Genomic DNA, 18,672 nt, shown 5'->3' on the forward strand with positions numbered 1-18,672 from the left:
CGTCAAAGCCTGGGATCGGTTATGTAAGCAAGGCCAGTCCACGACAAAACAGAACAGTTGGCAAGTGAGAGTTATCCCCGTCATTCCCATAACATGCAGGCTGAACATTTCAGTCAATCACGTAAAAGTATGAAACTGCTTACAAGTAATGTAGCAAAAATCAGAACTTTTTTGGCATAGTGTCAAATGTTATAGTTAGCCCTATCACTTTCCTTCTAATACAAATAGTGTAACGTTAACACACACTTACATCTCTGGCTTTCCCATAGAAGGCTTCTTGAAAAGCAGCCTCTAGTGACCCAATAAAATAAACAGGATGGCAGTCACCATATCTATTTGAAAATCACAAAGATTCAATTAATAAAAATAAAGTGTAAGTAATTTTTTTCAGTTTCAGCTCTGTTTAAATTCATTTTAAATACATGCATTGGCTAAACTCTTAAATATCTCCTCTGCCCTCTGAAGTTTTTGTATAGGATTGCTGAGCTTATGAACTTGTCTATCATAACAACTGCCTGCTCTCACAAACGGCTCGATTTTGAAGTTAATATGTAAATTTTAAGTACTATTTCTCAATCATAGTTCTATTTCTCCTCACTATTATATTCTTACTAGTTGATTGAGTGACATTCTTGTTTAATAACATCTTAATTATATCACAAACATATGGAAAGCTTTTCATCACAAAGGAGCCACAAATGCTTTATAAAAATTAACATGGTATGCAAACTATACACCGGGTTCACTTTATTGGCTGCCAAAGGGTGCCACTTGTGTGGTGAAATAAGGAACTGTTTAACAGTAAATTGTTTCAGATCTATTGTATATAAATTCTCAAAAGCAGCACGTTTACACATTTAACTAGTAATTATTTTAGCTATTCTTAAAACTCTCATGGCAACTAAGTATATTATTTTCCAGTAGTCATCAGTTTTTCAGGTAGAAAGAGCTCATTTACATTCAATTTAACAGTGCTACTGTTTATAGTCAGTATCTTAGTTATCCCTCTACTCCCTTGTGGAATTCAGGAGTGATATAAAGCAAGTGGCTTCTCAATTAAAGACAGAACCTGCCATCTTAACTCACACTGAATAGTATCTTACTCCACAAATGATCTCTCACTCAAGTCAAGGTAAGTGAGGTAGAATCTGGCCCTAAATGCCTATGCCAGATAAGGAAATATTTATATTTATTTTACTTTTACTTGAATTGCCTGCTAAATTATAGTTACAGTGCAGCACAAATCACTATCTGTCTTACACAGTTAATAGTCTAAGTTTACCTTGAGGAAAATTCTGCTGTAAATTGTAATAAGGCATCTCCTTCATTTTCAGCATTTTCTGGCACTTAAAAAAACAAGTACAAATATATATTGAATTCATCTGGAGGAAATAGTTTTTAATAACACAGACCACAAAAATCATTTTTTTGTTTCCTTAATTTTTCATATTTACAACTTTCTAAGTGCCCAGGGGGAAGTTCGTAAGTTCCACCAAAGGTTACTGATAGGATGACCCTTTGGGTGAACCCAGAATTTCCAGATACTTCCATGAATATATCCAGGGCCATTCTAAACGGTGAAGTTCTAAGCTCACTTGTAATGTGGCACATCACTGATCTGGATTTCAGCTTCTCTTTGGAGCTATTCTAACATATTAGAATAAAGAAGTCTACTTGGAAGAGTTGAGAAACCGTTTCATTAGTGATAAATCTTTAACTTGTGAATAATCTTAAAATAAATTTCAGCACTCTGACTTAGCGACATAATTAGACCCTAAGGAAGCCCCTAAGGATGAGTCTATACTGTGATAAAAGACACGTGGCACAGGCGTGGCTGGTCCAGATCAGCTGACTTGGGCTCGTGAGGCTCGATCTGCCTGGCTATAAAATTGCAGTGTAGATGTTCGGGCTCAGATTGGAGACCTGGTGCTGAGACCCTGTGATGACGGAAGGTCTCAGCGTCTGGGCTCCAACCCAAGCCTGAATGTCTACACTGCAATTGTATAGCCCCGCAGCCTGAGCCCGAGTCAGCTGATCTGGGATCTGAGACTCAATGCTGTGGGTTTTTTAATCGCAGTGTAGACATACCCTAAAGTCAACAATATTGATAGAGATGTATATAAAATAATGAATGGCATAGATAAGATAACCAGGTGCTCCTACTTACTCTCGTACGAGAGCAAAGAATCACCCAATGAAATTAAAAAGCTTACACTGATAAAAGGAAATATGTTATGCAACATGAAATAAACATGGGGAACTCATTGTCACTGGATATTAACATGAAAAGCTTAGTCATTTACATAGCTAAAAAGAAAATCCACAGTTACATTAGATAGGCATTTATGATAGAGTTAAACTTTCATGCTTCAGGCACAGGGTAAACACACAAAGGAATTTCCCCTTTGGGAAGATAATCCCATAGTTGCCCATTATCAGGTTTCTTTCTGAAGCATCCACTATTAGTCAGTGTCAGAGAAAGCAATCATAGACTGAACTGGTATAGCAATTCTAATGTTCCCATTATGGGCTTTTTTCAGCATCTGCTATAGACTGTGTCCAGAATGCATTAATCCTAAGCTGTATCTTTTTGCCTCTTCTCAGTTCAGTGAAAGTGGCACTAAGCAGCGCAAAACTAAAATAAAATAGGCACAGAAATATGGCATGTCCTTCTAACAGTACCCTAGAAAATAACCAGTGGGATCAATAGGGAAATTAAGGATATTTTCTTGTCTATTACTGTTTAAATCCTTCAGTTCTTGTCGCTTTCACTATAGTGTTACATATGTTAACTTTCAATACTTACTCATTGGAGATTTCCTCAAGGCAGATGATGCCATACCAAACATCTCTCCATCATCAACTCCAAACTCTGTAGCATCTTCAAAGTCATCTCCATCGCTGTCACTCACCATATGAACATCAGTGCATTGCTATTCAAAAAAAAAAAAAAAAAAAAGCCTGTTACGTAGTTAAGGCACTTTAAGTGAAACACACAAATATAATGCTGAAATAAACAAGTATATACTGAAAATGCCTTTCTTTAGATAAATAAAAACTTGTCCGTGCACACACAGCACTGCAGATCACAACACTTGGGTGCCCTCTGTGATTCACTCCCTGTAGTCTGTGCTGCAGTGCAGTGTTGACATAGCTTTTGTGGGAGGCAGTCCTCAAAACTATTGGGATGGGACCCAACCTAACCCAATTCCCACAATCACAAAATCCAGGAACACTTGGTCCTGCTCTGGCATACCAGACTACGGTACTCTCAGTGGCCACCAGGCTAACCACTTATACATATCAATGTGTAGACGGACACACAAGGCTGTTGTACCAAGAACTCAGGTCCCCCTCAATCTAGCTGTGCCTTCACCAGCGGCCTTCAATGGTCAACTGTTCTGGATTCTGCAAGAGTGACACCCCACCTCTTCTCACATAAAAATGGTTGCGGAGGCCTTCTCCCCCAACCATCTTATGCTAAATTGCCCTTTAAGTGACTTCCTTGCAAGGACTACCCTCCCCACCATGCCCAATTTAGGAGTTGTGATGACGTTATTACAGAAAGAAAAGAAAGCCACTGGAACGTATGCTAGGAAAAAACAATGCTGTTACAATTTCACAACTTCAGTGCAAATAGACAACAGTAACCACAACACGAGAAACCCAGAGTTCCATACATCCATGACTCACATCCCCTGGGCGCACACACCAACCAGCCTCAAACCAATCACATGTGAAGCCATGTCTACACTCCAGGCGCTCCAGCAGCACAGTTATGGAACCATAGATATGCCACTGTAAGCCCATAGTGTAGACACAGATTACAGAAACAGAAGGGGTTTTTCCATTGCTATAGGAACTCCACTTCCCTGAGTGATAGTAGCTGGGTCGATGGAACCAGTCTTTCATTGACCTGCCTCCATCTGCACCAAGGGGATAGGTAAGCATAGCTACAGCACACAGCGTTGTGGATTTTTCGCATTCCTGATTGCTGTAGGTATGTTGAGCTACGTTTTAAGTGTAGACCAGGCCTAAAACCCCATGCCCTGCATGAGTGACTTGAGGGGCAATAAGACTTCACATGTTTGTCTTAAATAATCCTTTGTGGCAGTGAGTTCCACAGGTTAATCACATTTTGTGTAAAACAAGTATTTCTTTTTCAGTTTTAAATTTGTTGCTTTTCAATTTCATTATATGTGTGTGTTCTCTTTCTCTTGATGTGCCATTGATTTGCAGGCCTTTATCTTTATTTCCCCCCCCCCCAATGATTTACAGAGCCAATTTACTCAGTTTTCAAGTGCAAGAATGATAAATTCAAATTATGAGGCCTCCTAATGCAAATTAGGATCTTAAAATCAAGCCACATGATTGCTGGTTCATGATCAGTCATCAGTAATATTCTTTCCTTCATTACACTTGTAGAAAGAGAAGGTTACTCACCTTGTGCAGTAACTGAGTTTCTTCGAGATGGTTGCCCCTGTGGGTGCTCCACTTTAGGTGTCTTGGCGCTCTGCGTTGTAATCGGAGATTTGGAGTAGCAGCGTCCCGGGTGGCCACACACGTGCGGTATCCGTCTCATGCGACTCTGAGTGGCCACTTAGTGTGCATAGCCAACTGTCCCTTGGTTCCTTCTCTACCCCAGAGAATCAGCATGAAACTCCGAAGTAGAGGGAAGGAGGGAGGCTAGCGGAGCACTCACAGGGACAACCATCTCAAAGAAACTCAGTTACTGAACAAGGTGAGTAGCCTTCTCTTCTTCTTCGAGGAGCGTCCCTGTGGGTGCTCCACTTTAGGTGACCATGGAGCAGTACCTCCCAATGGAAGGTGGGGCTTCGGAGTATCTTTGTTGACGGTGGATAGCACCGAGAGTCCAAACTGAGTGTCGGGAGAGGAATGTTGTTCCAGGGCATAATTTTTGGTAAACATGTGGGCCAAGGCCCAGGTAGCTGCCCTGCAAATGTCTACGATAGGTACATTGTTGAGGAACGCTACTGACATGGATAGCGCTCTGGTGGAGTGCGTACAAATCCCAGATGGAGCAGGGATGTTGCTCTGATGATAGCACAAGTGGATACAGCCAGAAATTCACTTAGATAGTCTTTGTTTAGAGATGGCCTCACCCTTCGATCGCTCTGTGACCAAGAGAAAGAGACGTGACTATTTTCTAAATGTCTTTGTTCTTTCTAGGTAGAAGGCCAGAGCTCTACAGACGTCAAGAGTGTGAAGGGATACCTCCCTGGCGTCGGCATGGGGTTTCGGAAAAAACACAGGTAAGTAAATGGGTTGGTTTAAATGAAATGAAGAGGCTACTTTAGATATAAATTTAGGGTGGGGTCTTAGGATCACTGTCTTTATGGAATGTGGTATACGGCGGGTGTGCCATTAGGGCCCCTAGCTCTCCTACTCTTCTTGCTGAAGTGATTGCGAAAAGGAAGGAGACCTTCATCGATAGATGTTGCAGTGAGCAAGTTGCAAGGGGTTCAAATGGTTTCCCCATGATGGTGCGTAGCACGAGGTTAAGGTTCCATATAGGAGTAGGGTGTTCTTGGGGAGGGTAGATGTTGGTCACGCCCTTTAAGAATTGTTTAGTTGTTGGATGAGCACAGATCGTGGTTCCATCTACCTTCTCATGTAGTGAGGTGATCGTTGCTAAGTCTACCTTTATGTAACTACTGGAGAGGCCCGCCTTTTTAAGGCCTAGTATATAGTACAGGACTCTGGGTAGAGTGTCAAAATGAGGAGACATATGATGAGCCTCGCTTCAAGTGCAGAAATGTATCCACTTAGGAGTGTAAGTTTTGTGTGCACTCGGTTTGCGACTGTTCAAGAGAATGTCTTTAACATCCTCAGAGTAATCCTGATCCAGGCCCGTTAGCCATGGAGTAACCAAGCCTTGAGGCGAAGAACCGCTAGGATGGGGTGAATGACACAGTCGGCATCCTGTGTCAGGAGGTGAGGAAGTTGTGGAAGGGTTCGAGGTGGGCTCACCGCCAACTGTGTTAGGTATGGGAACCACGTCTGTCTGGGCCACGTGGGTGCAATGAATATGACCCTGGCCTTGTCCTGTCTGATTTTGTGTAGCACCCGGCTCAGTAGAGGAATCGGGGGGAACATGTACATTAGTGGTGCTTCCCATTTTGTGAGGAGGGCATTGCTCAGTGAGTGATGCCTGAGCCCTGCTCAGGAGCAATATTGAGGGCATTTCGTATTGTGAGCTGTTGTGAATAAATCTATAGTAGGGAACCCGCACTCGTTGAATATGGTCACGAGGGTCGGGTAGTCCATCTCCCACTCGTGGGTTTGAGAGAAGTGTCTGCTCAGATGGTCTGCCATGGTATTCTGCAGTCCTGGCAGGTAAGCTGCAGAAATGTCTATCATGTTGGATATGCACCATTGCCATAGGTGTAGTGCCTCAATGCAGAGAGGGTATGATTGAGCTCCGCCTTGTCGGTTTATATAAAACGTGCAGGCTGTATTGTCCATGAAGACATTGATGGTATTGTTGCGGATAAGTGGAAGGAAGTGTTTGGATGCTTTTCTGACTGCTCGGAGCTCTAGAATGTTTATATGTAGGTTGGTTTCCGCTGGGAACCAGCATCCCTGGATGGTGGTGTTGTCCAGATGGACTCCCCATCCCAGTAGGGAGGCATCTGTGGTGATCATTAAAACGGGAGATTTTTGTTGAAATGGGACCCCCAAGCAGATGTTTTGCGGTAGCATCCACCATTTGAGGGAATCCTTCACTCTGCGGGGCATAGTGAGTTGTTTGTGGAGGGAATGCTTGTGTAGTATATAGCAGGTGCGGAGCCAGGCCTGTAGGTATCTCATATGCAGTTGGGCATGTTTGACTACATAAGTTGTAGCAGCCATATGCCCAAGGAGTTGTAGGCAGGTCCTGGAGGATGTTTGGGGGCTGTCTGTGATTGTTGTTATCAGCCTGGTTAGGTTGAGGTATCGCTATTGGAGTAATCTTGCTTGTGCTGCGGGACAGTCAAGATAGGCCCCTATAAACTCTAGTTGTTGGACAGGGAACAGGGTGGGCTTTTGGACGTTTATTTGAAACCCTAGGCTCGTGAAGAGGGTTACAGTGGTTTGTGTAGCTTGTACTGCTGTCTGCTGAGCTGGTGCTCTTATGAGGCAGTTGTCCAAGTATGGGAAGTTCATTACCCCTAGCCTGAGGAGGTGAGCTGCGGCGACGGCTAGGACTTTGGAGAATACCCTTGGGGATGTCAACAAGTCGAAGGGTAGTACTGTGTATCGGTAATGTTGATGGCCTAGTGTGAAGCGCAGAAATTGTCTGTGTGCTGGACGAATGTGACATGAAAGTAGGCGTCGTCCTGTAGGTCGATGGACGAGAGCCAATCTCCTTTCTCTAATGCCGGAATTATGGTTGCCAGCGTAACCATTTTGAAGCGCTGCGTCCTTACAAACTTGTAGAGTTTGCGTATGTCCAGAATGGTCTCCAGCCCCCGTTCTTTTTCTGCATGAGAAAATAATGGGAATAAAACCCTCTTCCCCTGTGTTGGAGTGGTACTATTTCCACGAGCTCCTAGTTGCAGGAATGGTTTATTTCCTGCTGCAACAGGATCTTGTGAGAGGGGTCCCTGAAGAGGGACAGGGAAGGTGGGTGGATAGGGGGAGTAGAAATAAGTGGGATAGAGTAACCCTTCTGGGCGATTTCCGGGACCCATTTGTCTGTAGTGATGTTGTTCCAGACTCGGTAGTATGGTAGCAAGTGGTCTCCAAAGAGACGGGAGGTCATCTGATAATCCGGCATGGGAGAAAATAGAGGTCTCGAGCCCTTGACCATTACTTCAAAACAATTGACGGGATGTTGAAGGTTGAGACATGGCAGGTTGATCCTGGTTCTGCCTGCGCCTCCCTTGTTTTTGCTTGCGGTGTTGATCGTATTGTCTCTGGGGTTGGGAGTATGGGGCGGGATGGAATCTTTGGGTATAAAATCTGCCCTGTTTATTCTTGTTTGGGGAGACCTAAATACCTAAGGTCTTCAAGGTGGTTCTCGAGTCCTTTAAGGTACGTAGGGATGCATCTGTGGGTTGCGCAAATAGTTTTTGTCCCTCAAAGGGCAGGTCCTCAACTGTGGCTTGTACTTCCCTAGGAAATCCAGAGAGGTGGAGCCATGATGCTTGATGCAGGACCACGGACGTGGCAATGGAATGATTTGCTGTGTCAGCAGAATCAAGGGAGGCCTGCAGTGCTGTTTTGGCAATTAAGGAGCCCTCCGCAATGTTACCTTTGTATTGCTCCTTTGACTCCTCTGGTATTTGTTCAATAACAGATGTCATTTTATTAAACAAGTTGTAGGTGTATTTCGCCAACAGAGCAGAGTAGTTTGCTATGAGAAATTGCAGTAAGGCTGAGGAATAGGCTTTGCGTCCGAAGAGATCAAGCCTTTTCCAGTCTTGGTCATAAGGGGTGGTTTTTGACTGGTATTGTTTTCCCCTTTTGGTTTACTGCCTCTACGGCCAGTGAATTTGGAGCCAGGTGAGTAAATAAGAACTCAGCCCCTTTCGCTGGTAAGTAATATTTTCTATCCGAACATTTACAGGAGGGTGGGACAATGGCTGGTGTCTGCCATATAATCTTTGCAAGATCCATTATACCAGTGTTAATGGGCAGAGCTATCTTTGCTGATGGGGATGCCTGCAGGATGTCAGTAAGTTTGTGCTGGGTCTCTGGCAGCTCTGCTAAAGAGATGTTCAGGGATTCTGCAACTCTTTTGAATAAGTCCTGGAAGGACTTGAAATTATCACCTGTGGTGGGAGGCGGTGGCATAATTGTTTCATCTGGGGACAAGGATAAAATATGAGTGGGTCGCAGTGTGTCGCCTTCAGGATCCTCTTCCTCCTGGGCCTCCAATAGTGGTGGGCTTGCGGGTGAAGGGGACTGGGTGGCCCTTGACGCTGGTGTGTTGGGGGGGTTAAGATTTTGGGCTCTGTAGATTGTCCATGGGTCCCAGTATGGCCAATTGGGTGGCATAACAATGGGTGGTGGTATCCATGGTTGTGCCTGCCAGCTTTGCCCTGGCATAGAAAGTTGTTGGTGAGAGGGTCCCAGTTTCGGGGAGGAATGACGAGGGATATAAAGACCTGAATCACATCCTCTTCATCCTCATCACTAGATAGTGGAGATGCAGATCCGCTAGGAGTGCCTATTCGGGTTGGTTCTGGTCTGACTGGGGTACCGTCAGTGCCGAAGAGGGGTGTTCCCAGCGTGGAGAAGATTGCTAGGTCTGCCTGTCTGGTAAAGGGTTGTGGTACCAGGAAGCTCGGTGCCGTGGATGGCAGCGTAGTATGCTCTGACAGTGCCGAGGTCTTGTGAGGCTGTGTATATGCAGCAGGTGGTGCCATTACACTAGCTGGTGCCGAGGTGTTTTTTGGGACTGTCGGGGCCAAGCTAGGGAGCTTAGCTTTAGCTTGTGCACCTGAGTGAGAGCTTGGCAGTGTCGGTGCTGTGGTGCGTCAGGACGTCTCGGTACTGTACGGTCCCGGTGCCTCTTGGTCCGAGGTTCTCGGTGCCGTCGGTACTGGGGCAGATTTCTCACCAGGAGACCGCTTCTTCTTTGGGGGAATCTCTTTGTGGCGATGACTGTGACCGATGTTTGGTCGCCTTCTTAGATGCAGGTTCCTTAGACATGGTTTGTGTGGAGCCCTTGTCTGAGGCTGCTGCTGGAGACCATTGGCCAGGAGGAGTCCTGGACTCTGGGTCGGAGGCTGGCCTGAGGGATTTCTCCATCATTAATAATTTTAGTTTGAGGTCCCTCGCTTTCAGTGTCCTGGCAGATAATTTCTTATAATGTGGACACTTCTGTGGTATACGGGTTTCCCAAAACCAGCGTATGCGCTGAGCGTGACCATCCAATACAGGAATAGATAGCCTGCAGGTCAGGAAACGTTTAAAGCCGGGGAACCAGGCATGCCTGAGGAGGTCCAGATCTATAGAAATGGTTGTAGTTAGATCACCATCAGTGGTAGAGAAGGAACTGAGGGATGCTTGGCTGCGCACGCTAAGTGGCAACTTGGAGCGGCGTGAAATGGCTACTGCGCATGCGTGGCCAACTGGGGCACTGCTACTACAAATCTCCGATTACAAGCGCCAAGCCACCTAAAGTGGAGCTCCCACAGGGACACTCCTCGAAGAAGAATCCACTATTTTCAATTACCTCAACTGTGCAAATCACATAGATTTAATACCTTAGATTCATAAAACATTTTAGGAAATCAGACTTCAGCTTTTTTCAATAAGGTTGTATAGGTGTAACACAGGACAAGATTTAGCCTTATTGTTGAACTTAGTTAACAATTCTGTTGCTGATGTTTAAACCAGACTAATCCAGTTCACTTTCCCATATCTATTTGGTCTCTCTAGCCAGCAGATTACCATAGTATTTAGGTACTGGCTAACTCAGCTGTAGCCTGGGAGGGAACCTAGGCTAATACAGTTTTAAGAGTGTTAGCCTGCAGCTTGACAGTGGTTTATAACTACAGTAAACCAGCTCGACTGTGCTAATAAGATTGAAACACACCCTCTTTTTGCCCATCAAGCCAGGGCTTAAGGTGCTAGAGCACTTTACATAAAATGGTTGGAAAAATTTGTTTAAAATGGCAAGGTGCCTAGTTTAAATTCAACTTGAGGCGAAAGGCAAGCAGGGAAAATTTCAGCCCAAATAGTCTCTCAAAGTTATAAGCAACTGAAAGCAGAAGCTTATTAGGGAATACATCAGGCAACTTTAACTACAGGCGTCACTAACAGTACTGGCTATAAGGATTCAAAAGTTATATACATTTTACTTTTTAGTTTTCTTTTGATTATTTTTAATAGTACCTCACTATGACTCCCTTGCTTTGGTTCTTCCCTCATTTCCATCAGCTCCACTTTTTCTTTCTTTCTACTGAATATCTTGTACAGGCATTGTAGATTGATTCATTTTATGTGTCCACAGTAGTCAACACTAGAGGAGAAAATGACCAGTGCAGAACAGGCTTCTGGCCATTCCCTCCTAGAGTATATTTGTAAAGCTGACAGATTTTTCTTACCTCCTCTGACTGTTCTCTGGTTTGTGCAGGTGAAGATCTTCTTCCTACGGTAAGTCGATGGCAAGGATAAGTGAGCCCCGATGCAGCTAGAGTCATCTGCAACAAAGCAGCAATTATTTATTAATGTAATTGTCTCGTTTCAGAATATTTTTGCTTTTTGGGTTAAAAACTGCACTGCAGAAGTCTGAATAAATTATACCAAGATAAAGACTGAAAAATAAAAATAATTCATCACATGAAAATTATTTAGGAAAAAAAGCAACTACCATTGTACAGTTACTGTTAATAGGCTTATATTGCGACATCCTCTCTTATGTGAAGAGCCTCACTAACTCATTCTCAGCTGGACATACAAGGCTGCAACCTCTCTCCGCCTTAGGTTTCTCTACAGCTATGCTAAGTCATCAATAGAAAACTTGCCAACAGAAGATGAAATGCGGTAGCAGAGGCTGCCTGAAAACAACTGGCTGCTGTTTCTTTCAACAGCTGCCACAGCAGCACATAGATGAGCTATGAGAATTATGATGTTCTGAACCCTATAAACTCTGTACATATTTCACATCGGAAGAGTAATACAGGAGATGTGATAATTGTTTGCACTGGCATTTCAGCTTTTTGCTAAGATACTAGGATCACGGTTGTTAGAGACCATGGCATACTGGCTTGAGTTTGTTTCCATGCTGAGAATTTTTCCATATTAAGAGAGGTTAATAGATCAAATTATAAAACTAGTTACCTAGTGGAGCTCAGCTATGATAAAATGCATGTAATTCATTTTTCCTCCCTAATTAATAAGTAAACAGCAAACTAAAGACAAGTTAAGGTACTGAGGGATTAATTAAAAACACTATTTAAATCACTTCAAAATACAAAGTTTCATGTAAGAAGACATTAAAGAAATACCATAATCCAAATGTTACAAATATATTTTAAAAAAAATCAATTTGTTAACGTGGAATCTCTCTGTATAAAGTTTAATTAGCACTAATACTGAAGACATATGTTATGCCTCCCATTTAAACATCTACACCCAGGAACTCAGCTATGCTGGTGAACTTGCAGTCAGTGTAGGAAGAATATCTATTAATCAATCCTAAGGGAAAATAAGAGGTATCTTTTAGCTATTATCATATGCCTACATTTAAAATGAATGAAACAGTAACAGTAAAGACATAGCAATTGCCTGAAAGACATGATGGTTAAATATCCACTAATATGAGGGAATATTATTAGAGGATCCAATAATATACCTTCCTCCAAGAACAGACTCATTAATTTCAGTGTGAATTAAAGTACTACTCAACCTAAGTACATAAACATATACAGTCTCTCATAGTACAAAGCACCATAGACTCACATCACAATGAACAGTACACACAGCATGCAGGAGTCATTGGCCAGCAATCTTCCTCAACATTTTGCAAGTCTTCACACAGCCTTGAAAAGTGTGCCATATTGCATCCCATGCTGTCAGCCACATTGTTGAACCACCCTCACTGAGGGTGCCCCATGCCCTGGCACCAATCCCTGCAAAACTTGCTTTGGTGATCTTCCTCTGCTAATCCAACCCACAGGTTCCACAAACTCAAGTTTTCTTTGTCTGACTAAACTGATATCAGGTATCACTCCAGTTATGCTTTAAATTTGGGCGATTACCTACCTCATCATTTGTCATGTGAGAAGTATAGTTACTGCGCAGCAATCACCATTTCAATGTCAAGGCAGAAAGCCTCTTAATGTCCGGTTTCCGTAGCATCCATGTCTCGCACAAATATAGCAAGATGCTGAAGACAAGAGACTGCAGCGATTTCATTTTTACACTTCATGCTAACACTCTTGCTTAGCCAACTGAAAGTTGGCTGAAAGTCGCTAGAGCAGTGGTCCCAAGTCCAATTCTAGGTTGGCTCTCTAAGAGAAGTTTAGCATCCATTATAGTCATAGTACCCAGGTATTTAAATTATTCAATGCACTGCTAAGAAAATAGGACATTTAGAGGCTTTCTTCCTCTTCAGATTTGGGTAGAGATATCACCTTTTCAATAGACTTAGATGTCACCATTGTCTTTGTTTTTTCATCTTTAGACCTAACATCTTCCACTACTGCTCCTTCTGGCAATTTTTGCACCCCTTCTTGCAATAATCCAATCAGGTCAATATCATCAGCAAAACACAGATGACTAATTTTTAATCCACCAATGAATATGCCTGCCTGTAAATTTCCATCAGTGGCTCATCTTAACATTTCTTCAAGAGAACAATGGAAGAGCATTGGTGATAGCATGCAGCCCTGTCTGACACCTATCCTTCAATCAAGTCAACTACTTTCTTCACACCCTATGAACACTGAAGCCATTGCACTTTCACAGAGAATTTGTATCAGCCTTGTTACCTTTCCACCAAGTCTGACCAGCTGCAGGATTGCTCAAAGAGGTTATGCCATATCCTGTCAAACACCTTAGAAAAATCCACAGAGACAGGGACCACTTTCCCATCATTCGCCAACACTTTCTCGCATAGCACAGGCAGACTAAATATTTGCTCCCCGGTAACTCTTTTGGATCTAACCCTGGCTTGTTCTTCAGCCAGAAAGTTTTCCATCTTGAGCACAATTCTCTTCAGGATGATTGATTTTGATGGGAGTCAGGTGCCTAACCTGCTTAGGTGTTTCTGTAAATCCCATGAGGCAGCTATCAGCATCTTTAGGTGCCTAAATACCTTTGAAAATCTGGCCCTTAGATTCTTAAAAACCTAAATTGCTTAAGCGCTTTTGAAAATGTTACTCCTATGACTTCCACTGGTCCAGAGGGGTTATAAGCCCCAGTACTCTACAACTCTCAGATTCTCCTCCAGCTAAAATGGCAGGGGTCCTGTGTTCTTTTCTGGGCTCTATCCCTAATGCTGCCTGGGTGCAGTTTAGCCGCTGATCATTGTCTCTCTTGTTTGGGGCCCTAAACTTGCTGCAATCTCATTTCTTGGAAAATCTGAAAAAAAGTTTTGTCGAGAGATTTCATCATTGACTAATTTAGATAATTATCTTTTATAAAACACAGGAATGTTTTTATGCTCTGATCTAAAGTGCTTTATAAAAGGTGGCTTTAAAAAAAATCCTCCAAAATTTAAGAAAAAATGGCTACTCATCTTCTTGTAACTGTTGTTCTTTGAGATGTGTTGTTCATGTCCATTCCAAGCAGGTGTGTGTGCGCCGCGTGCACGCCAGCCGGAAGATTTTCCCTTAGCACCGTCCGTAGGGTCGGCCCGGGCGCCCCCTGGAGTGGCGCCTCCATGGCGCCCTATATAGGGGTCCGCCGACCCTCCACCGCCTCAGTTCCTTCTTGCCGGCACTCCAACAGAGGGGCAGGAGGGTGGGTATTGGAATGGACATGAACAACACATCTCGAAGAACAACAGTTACGAGAAGGTGAGTAATCGTTTTTCTTCTTCGAGTGACTGTTCATGTCCATTCCAAGCAGGTGACTCACAAGCCTGAGTTTAGGCCATGGGGTCAGAGTTCACTGCAGATTGAAGCACTGTGCGGCCAAAAGCTGTATCGTCTCTGGCCTGATGCGTGATGGCATAGTGCGATGTGAATGTATGGATTGAAGACCACATGGCAGCTCTGCATATTTCCTGTGTCGGTACCTGAGCCAGGAAAGCCGCAGAAGAGGCCTGTGCCCTTGTGGAGTGGGCTGTGATCGGCGGGGCAGGCACCTTAGCCAGATTGTAGCATTCGCGGATGCAGGCCGTGATCCATGAGATACGCTGTGATGAGACGGGGAGCCCCTTCATCCTGTCGGCCACAGCTACGAAGAGTTGGACTGATTTCCTGAACAGTTTGGTTCTTTCGATATAGAACACCAGGGCCCTGCGAACGTCCAGGGAATGCAGCCCACGCTCCCTGCTGGAAGAGTGTGGCTTAGGATAGAACACAGGGAGAAAAATGTCCTGTCCCATGTGGAACTGGGAGACCACCTTAGGAAGGAACGCCGGATGTGGCCTGAGTTGGACCTTGTCCTTGTGAAAGACAGCGAAGGGAGGCTCGGACATCAGGGCTCTGAACTCCGATACCCACGAGGAATGCGACCTTATAAGAGAGATACAAAACTGAGCATGTAGCCAAAGGCTCAGAGGGGGGCCCCGTGAGGGCAGAGAGGACCAAATTAAGGTCCCAGGCCGGGACAGGTTGTCACGTATGCAGGAAGAGTCTATCCAGGCCCTTGAGGAAGCGACTAACCAGTGGGTTTGCAAAGACTGAAACACCGTCAGCTCCTGGGTGGAACGCAGAGATGGCAGCCAGGTGGACCCGAACCAAGGAGCGGGAGAGTCCCTGCTGTTTCAGATGAAGTAGGTAGTCTAGTATGAGTGGGATCAGGGTGAGCAACGGAGCCTGCCCCTGCTGTTCTGTCCAGATGGAAAACCGTTTCCACTTGGCCATTTATGTGGCCCTGGTGGAGGGTTTCCTGCTACCAAGGAGGACTTGCCTAACCTGCTGTGAGCATCGCATTTCTACCGGGTTCAGCCATGGAGCATCCAGGCTGTGAGGTGGAGCGACTCCAGGTTCAGGTGCCGGAGGCAGCCTCGATCCTGTGTGATCAGGTCCGGGAGCACAGGCAACGCGAAGGGCGCCTGTACGGACATCTGCAGCAGCGACGTGAACCAATGCTGGCGCGGCCACGCCGGCGCTATCAGTATGACTCGAGCGCGATCCCTGCGAATCTTGAGGAGTACCCTGTGGACCATCGGGATCGGGGGGAAGGCGTAGAGCAGGCCACCTTCCCACGAGAGGAGGAAGGCATCTGTGAGCGACCCTGGACTGCGCAGAACCGTTGACACTTCCTGTTGACCCGCGAGGGAAACAGGTCTATCTGGGGATAGCCCAAGAGACGGAAGATTGAGCGTACCACATCCTGGTGGAGGGACCACTCGTGACCGTGGAACGAGCAGCTGAGGGTGTCCGCTAGGCCGTTCTGCACCCCTGGGAGGTAGGATGCCATCAGGTGAATTGCATTCTGCATGCAAAAGTCCCATAACGCGAGGGCTTCCCGGCACAGGGGAGAGGAGCGTGCATCCCCCTGTTTGTTGATATAGAACATCGCCGAGGTATTGTCCGGGAGGACCGCAACACACCTGCCTGCCAAGCGGGATTTGAAAGTCTAGCAGGCAAGGCGCATCGCCCGCAGTTCCCTGAAGTTGATGTACAAGGAGAGGTCCTCCGAGGACCAAAGGCCCTGGGTCCTGAGGTTCCCCAGATGCACCCCCCACCCCAGATCCGACGCGTCTGTTACCAAGGATAGGGATGGCTGAGGGCTGGCGAAGGTACTCCCGTACAGACCTCCCTTGGGTCGAGCCACCGCTGTAGGGAGTCTAGCACCGCTCGGGGAAGCGTCACTACAGAGTCCAGCGTGTCCCTGGCTCGTCGGTACACAGTCGCTAACTAGGACTGGAGAGGGCGCAGCCTGAGCCTGGTGTGATTCACCATATAGGTGCATGCGGCCATATGCCCCAGCAACTTGAGGCAGTTCCTTGCTGTAGTGGTCGGAAAATGCCGGAGACCGAGAATGATGTCGGACATATGACAAAACCTGGACTCTGGGAGGTACGCTCTGGCTTGAGTCGAGTCCAGGACTGCCCCTATGAACTCTATCCGCTGGACAGGGGATAGGGTAGACTTGGCCTCGTTTAGCAGGAGGCCGAGCTCTAGGAAGGTTTGTCTGATAAGGACCACCTGAGCCTCCACCTGTACCTTGGAGTGGCCCTTGATGAGCCAATCGTCCAGGTAGGGGAACACCTGAATTTGGTGCTTGTGCAGGAAAGCTGCTATGACTGCCATGCACTTTGTGAAGACTCTCGGGGCCGTTGACAGGCCGAATGGCAGGACTGCAAACTGTAGGTGGGTGTTGCCCACCACGAATCTGAGGTAACGTCTGTGTTGAGGTATTATCGCGATATGAAAATACGCATCCTTCAAGTCGAGGGCGGCGTACCAGTCTCCTAGATCCATGGAGGAAATGATCAAGGACAGTGAGACCATGCGGAACTTGAGTTTCTTCACAAACTTGTTCAGACGCCGCAAGTCCAGAATGGGTCCGAGGCCCCCTTTTGCCTTCGGTATTAGGAAATACCGGGAGTAGAACTCCCTGCCCCTGAGTTCCTGCGGAACTTCCTCCACGGCCCCTCCAACGAGGAGGGACTGCACTTCCTGAATTGGAAGTTGCTTGTGAGAGGGGTCCTTGAAGAGGGACAGGGAGGGGGGATGGTGGGGCAGGAGGGAGAAAAACTGGATAGAATATCCCCTCTCTACCGTGCAGAGCACTCAGCGGTCCAACGTGATTCGGGACCAGGCACGGTAGAAGGGGGACAGACGGGATGAAAAGGTAAGGTTGGTAGGATCCAGAGTTCTGACTGGTAGGTCGTCCTTGACCGCACCATCAAATTTGGGGTCTAGGCCCTGACGGAGGCCGCGGTTGGCCTGAAGGTTGTCCCGTGGACAGGTGTTGTCTCCTTCTGCCATTCCTACTCCGCCTGCGCGAGGTCTCTGGGCAGTTCTGGGGCTGGTACGGCCGCGGGGCTGGCTGCGGCCTGAATTGTCTGCGCTGGGTGGCCGGAGTGTGCAGGCCGAGCGAGCGTAACGTAGCCCTTGAGTCCTTTAGGCTATGGAGCCGCTTGTCCGTTTTTTCGGAAAACAGTGTGGGCCCTTCAAGGGGAAGGACTTGGATGGTCTGCTGGACCTCATGGGGAAGGCCGGAGACCTGAAGACAGGACCCCCGCCGCATCACCAGACCGGTGGCTAGTGTGTGGGAGGCTGCATCCGTCGCATCCAGGGCAGCTTGGAAGGATGCACGCGAAATCAACTTCCCCTCCTCCACCAGAGCGGAGAATTCCGTTCGCGAGTCCTGGGGAAGGAGTTCAGCAAACTTGGACAAGGCCGAGCATGTGTTGTGTCCATACCGGCTCATTATAGCCTGTTGGTTGGCTATGCGCAGTTGCAGGCCCCCCATCGAGTAGACCTTCCTAGCAAAGAGGTCTAGCTTCTTGGCCTCCCTGTTCTTTGGTGTAGACCCTTGAAACCCCTGACACTCCCTTTGGTTGGCCGCATCCACAACCAGAGAGTCCGGGGGAGGGTGAGCATACAGGTGCTCATGGCCCTTGGAGGGTACAAAGTAGCGCCTCTCCGTCTTTTTGGCCCTAGGGGCCAGAGAGGCTGGGGTCTGCCAAAGGGTGCGGGACGTGTCAGCTATTGTCTTAATCAGCAGTAGGGCAACCCTAGATGGGCCCGAGGGAGTCAGGATGTCCACTACCGGGTCCACATCCACCTCGACCTCCTCAGCCTGAATAGCCAGGCTCTGGGCGGCTCGTTTGAGCAGTTGTTGAAGCACCCGGTTGTCCCCCAGAGCCAGTGCCGCTGAAGTCCCCGCGACCGCTTCATCCGGCGAGGAAGAGGAGGAAATCACTTGCAGGGGACCTTCCTTGCTACCCTCAGCTCCTGCAGGGTCCCATGGCACACAGTACTCGGGTTGCGTGGCCAGTGCAGATGTAGGAGGCGGCACCGCGATTGGTACCGCGACCGGTACCGGGGTCGATGCCAAACGACGAGGCGTGCTGGGCAGTGCCTGCGG

At 46.6% G+C, this 18,672-nt stretch overlaps 1 protein-coding gene across 1 annotated transcript in view; it reads right to left on the reverse strand.

Moving 5' to 3' along the window:
* FAF1 (Fas associated factor 1) overlaps positions 1-18,672 on the reverse strand; it is a 320,133-nt gene that overhangs the window by 97,199 nt on the left and 204,262 nt on the right. The window contains 4 exon segments of the mRNA XM_065409464.1: positions 251-332; positions 1,283-1,346; positions 2,807-2,933; positions 11,061-11,156. Coding sequence (XP_065265536.1) covers positions 251-332; positions 1,283-1,346; positions 2,807-2,933; positions 11,061-11,156 — 369 coding nt within the window.

This window comes from Emys orbicularis, chromosome 8 (genome assembly GCF_028017835.1).
Source record: "Emys orbicularis isolate rEmyOrb1 chromosome 8, rEmyOrb1.hap1, whole genome shotgun sequence".
Taxonomy (NCBI): domain Eukaryota; kingdom Metazoa; phylum Chordata; order Testudines; family Emydidae; genus Emys; species Emys orbicularis.